The sequence below is a fragment of the Chaetura pelagica genome, unplaced genomic scaffold (genome assembly GCF_000747805.2).
Source record: "Chaetura pelagica isolate M959 unplaced genomic scaffold, ChaPel_1.0 scaffold96, whole genome shotgun sequence".
Classification (NCBI taxonomy): Eukaryota; Metazoa; Chordata; class Aves; order Apodiformes; family Apodidae; genus Chaetura; species Chaetura pelagica.
The window spans coordinates 455,209-457,760 of NW_009953723.1; the positions used below are offsets into that span (position 1 = coordinate 455,209).

General features: G+C 39.9%; 1 protein-coding gene across 1 annotated transcript in view; it reads right to left on the reverse strand.

The window, feature by feature from the left end:
• Nucleotides 1–2,552, reverse strand: part of TSNARE1 (t-SNARE domain containing 1) — a 334,963-nt gene that overhangs the window by 218,329 nt on the left and 114,082 nt on the right. Inside the window, exon 5 of the mRNA XM_010000548.1 lies at nt 965–1,039. Coding sequence (XP_009998850.1) covers nt 965–1,039 — 75 coding nt within the window. The remainder of the gene's footprint in view (nt 1–964; nt 1,040–2,552) is intronic.

Here is a 2,552-nt window from a genome sequence, read left to right on the forward strand (position 1 = left end):
CTCTCTTGACCTACTAACCACCCCCTTTCTAATGCACCCCAAGATGCCATTTGCCTTCTTGGCCACATATACAGTTCACGTGGATTGTACCCATGATCATAACAAAGAAAAGGATAAAAAAAGGTGTGTGTTTATGGAGGTGGAGCCTTTTACCTGAATCTTTCCAGCTTCTCCTTGAATGGGATCATTTCATTTGAAGCCATAAGATTTTGCATAGGACAGAGAAATAATTAAAAATACAACATACAGCTAGAGATAATGCAATGCTGTTATGTGGTGAAGTGCATTTTTTTGTGCTTTATTTTTTTTACTTTTAAAGAGCAAGTGTTGGAAGATCAATCAGTACAGAACGTTTCTAATAGAGATAAATTATTAAGTGCATGTTGCCAGCCAAATTTCATTACACCTGTATAATTAAAATATATGCTTCTGATGTGTTGCAGACACTGGTCAAACTCACTAAATTAGTATAAGAGAGCAACCAGAGTTTGTCCAGGAAATATTTGCATAAGGTTCAATTAATCCAGATATATTTTCAAACTTGTTACTGGAAGGGAGAAAAGCAGTTTCAGGCTGGTAAGTTTAAATCATTACTACAGTCTTACAAAGCAAAGCAAAAATGCTCATCAGTAGAGCTTCCCTTGAGTAAAGTGGGGGAGCAAAAAGCAAATGAAAGAGCTGGAGTTCAAGTTTTGTTTCTTTTATTAAACAGCTCAATCTTGGTGACACAGCTGGCAAAAGCTCCTTTGCTTTTCCACTGCTGCTGACTTTGTCTGCAGTTGCCTGCTTGTGCATATCCCAATGTCGTGATACACTGCATGACTGATAAAGTAAGAAAAGAAGGAGGAAACTAAACGTGAGCAGCTCTGTGGAGATTCTCCACATTCCTGGGAGTCACATTTGCTCCCATATAACACATTCCTCAATTCACATATGGAAGAGTGGAAGCAAATGAGACCCTCACCTTCTGCACGGCTCCGTATCTCTGGATGGCATCTGATAGCTGGTTCTTCAGCCTGTCCAGCTGAAGTCTTTCTTGCTGTTTTGGAAAAAGAGAAGCCTGGTTAGGAGGTCTATAGAGATAAATTAAGTACTAGATTTTGTGACAATAGGAAAATTGTCCTGGTGGGAGACACCAAATAAACAAGGTGGGTAAAAACAGTAGTCTAAAAAACTCAGTTTCTCTGGGGCTGTAGGAATGTTACATGTTTTTATTTTAGGAAGGGAAAACAATATGCTTTGCTTTTTCAGGCCAAAGCAATTCCTAAAAATGCTACCTTGGATATCCAACATAGCACCTAAGTCATGACTACTGTGTGACCTGCTATCTGAGCCAGACACCTTCTGTGGCAGGGATATATGGTGGGATATTTTGTTGTCCTGCTTTCTGTGTGAAGGAGGTCTCAAAGACTGTGAAACTCAAGGAAATAAACACCTTACTACCATCAAAGGAACAGAATGGTTGTAGCACGGTATCCTGCTTCAACTTACTAAAATCCAGCCTTGGATTATCTGCTGGAGATGATAACCCAAGGGATGTTCCTACAAAAAGTCCTTTGTTTGGATGTTAACCCATGATGGAGTTAATCACCTCCCTTGGTGGTGGTGGGTGATGCACCTGACTCAAGAGGTCCATCAGGCACAATAAAATTCCTTTTGTCAGCCCTAGGGCCTGATTATCAGAAACAATTTATCTCTATGTTTTCCAAAACACGTACCCAAAAGTCAGCACCTTTCTATCTGGAGTCTGCCCCAGCAAGATACCCCACCTCTGTTTTAAACAAAAGTGCTCTCAGAAGGTAGGACCTGGCCTGATGGAACTATCCAACATGCTGTGAAATGGCTGCTCTCAGATGGGGGGACCTAATGCAAGGACTGAAGAGTATCAGGCTAATTCCTAGGCAATGCAAATTCTCCTCTAATTATTCTACCCCTTGGATGTCAGACTTCAGGTGCCCAGTAGCTCAGCTGTGAGGAAGTGAAGAATCACCTCAAAAAACAGGTAAAAAACAAAACCTAATTGACACTAAATCTCCTAAGCAGAAATGTTTATTTTACAGCAATTTCATCTGTTTCAAACAACTGCTTAAGAATTCTAAAAAAAATTTATAAAGGATGGGATAAACATATTTAATTTTTAATGGTAGCATTTTCATACACAGAATAAAGTCCCAGTCTCACTACTCTGTATCTGAAAATTTAAAACCATTCTTAGAACAGGGCAAGTATCATCATCCCCATTCCACAGATACAGGTCCATAAACCTTATGTTTGTACACATGCAAAATAAGATTGCTACCCTAGAGAGCTGATCCAATGGTCCAGCACTCATCCTACAAAAACCTGGAATTCCAGATAGACCTTTCTATGTAAGTTATTTGAGGTTAGTTTTAAAGAAAGCACCAAAATGTACTATTTTACATCACCCTCCTGCTTTGTATCACACTGTTCCACTTATATCTCCATCTTTGCTCCTGAAACAATATCAATTTGCTTAGTTGGGCATCCTGACTCAATAGCTCCAAGGAGGGAGGGAGGGAGGGAGGGAGGGA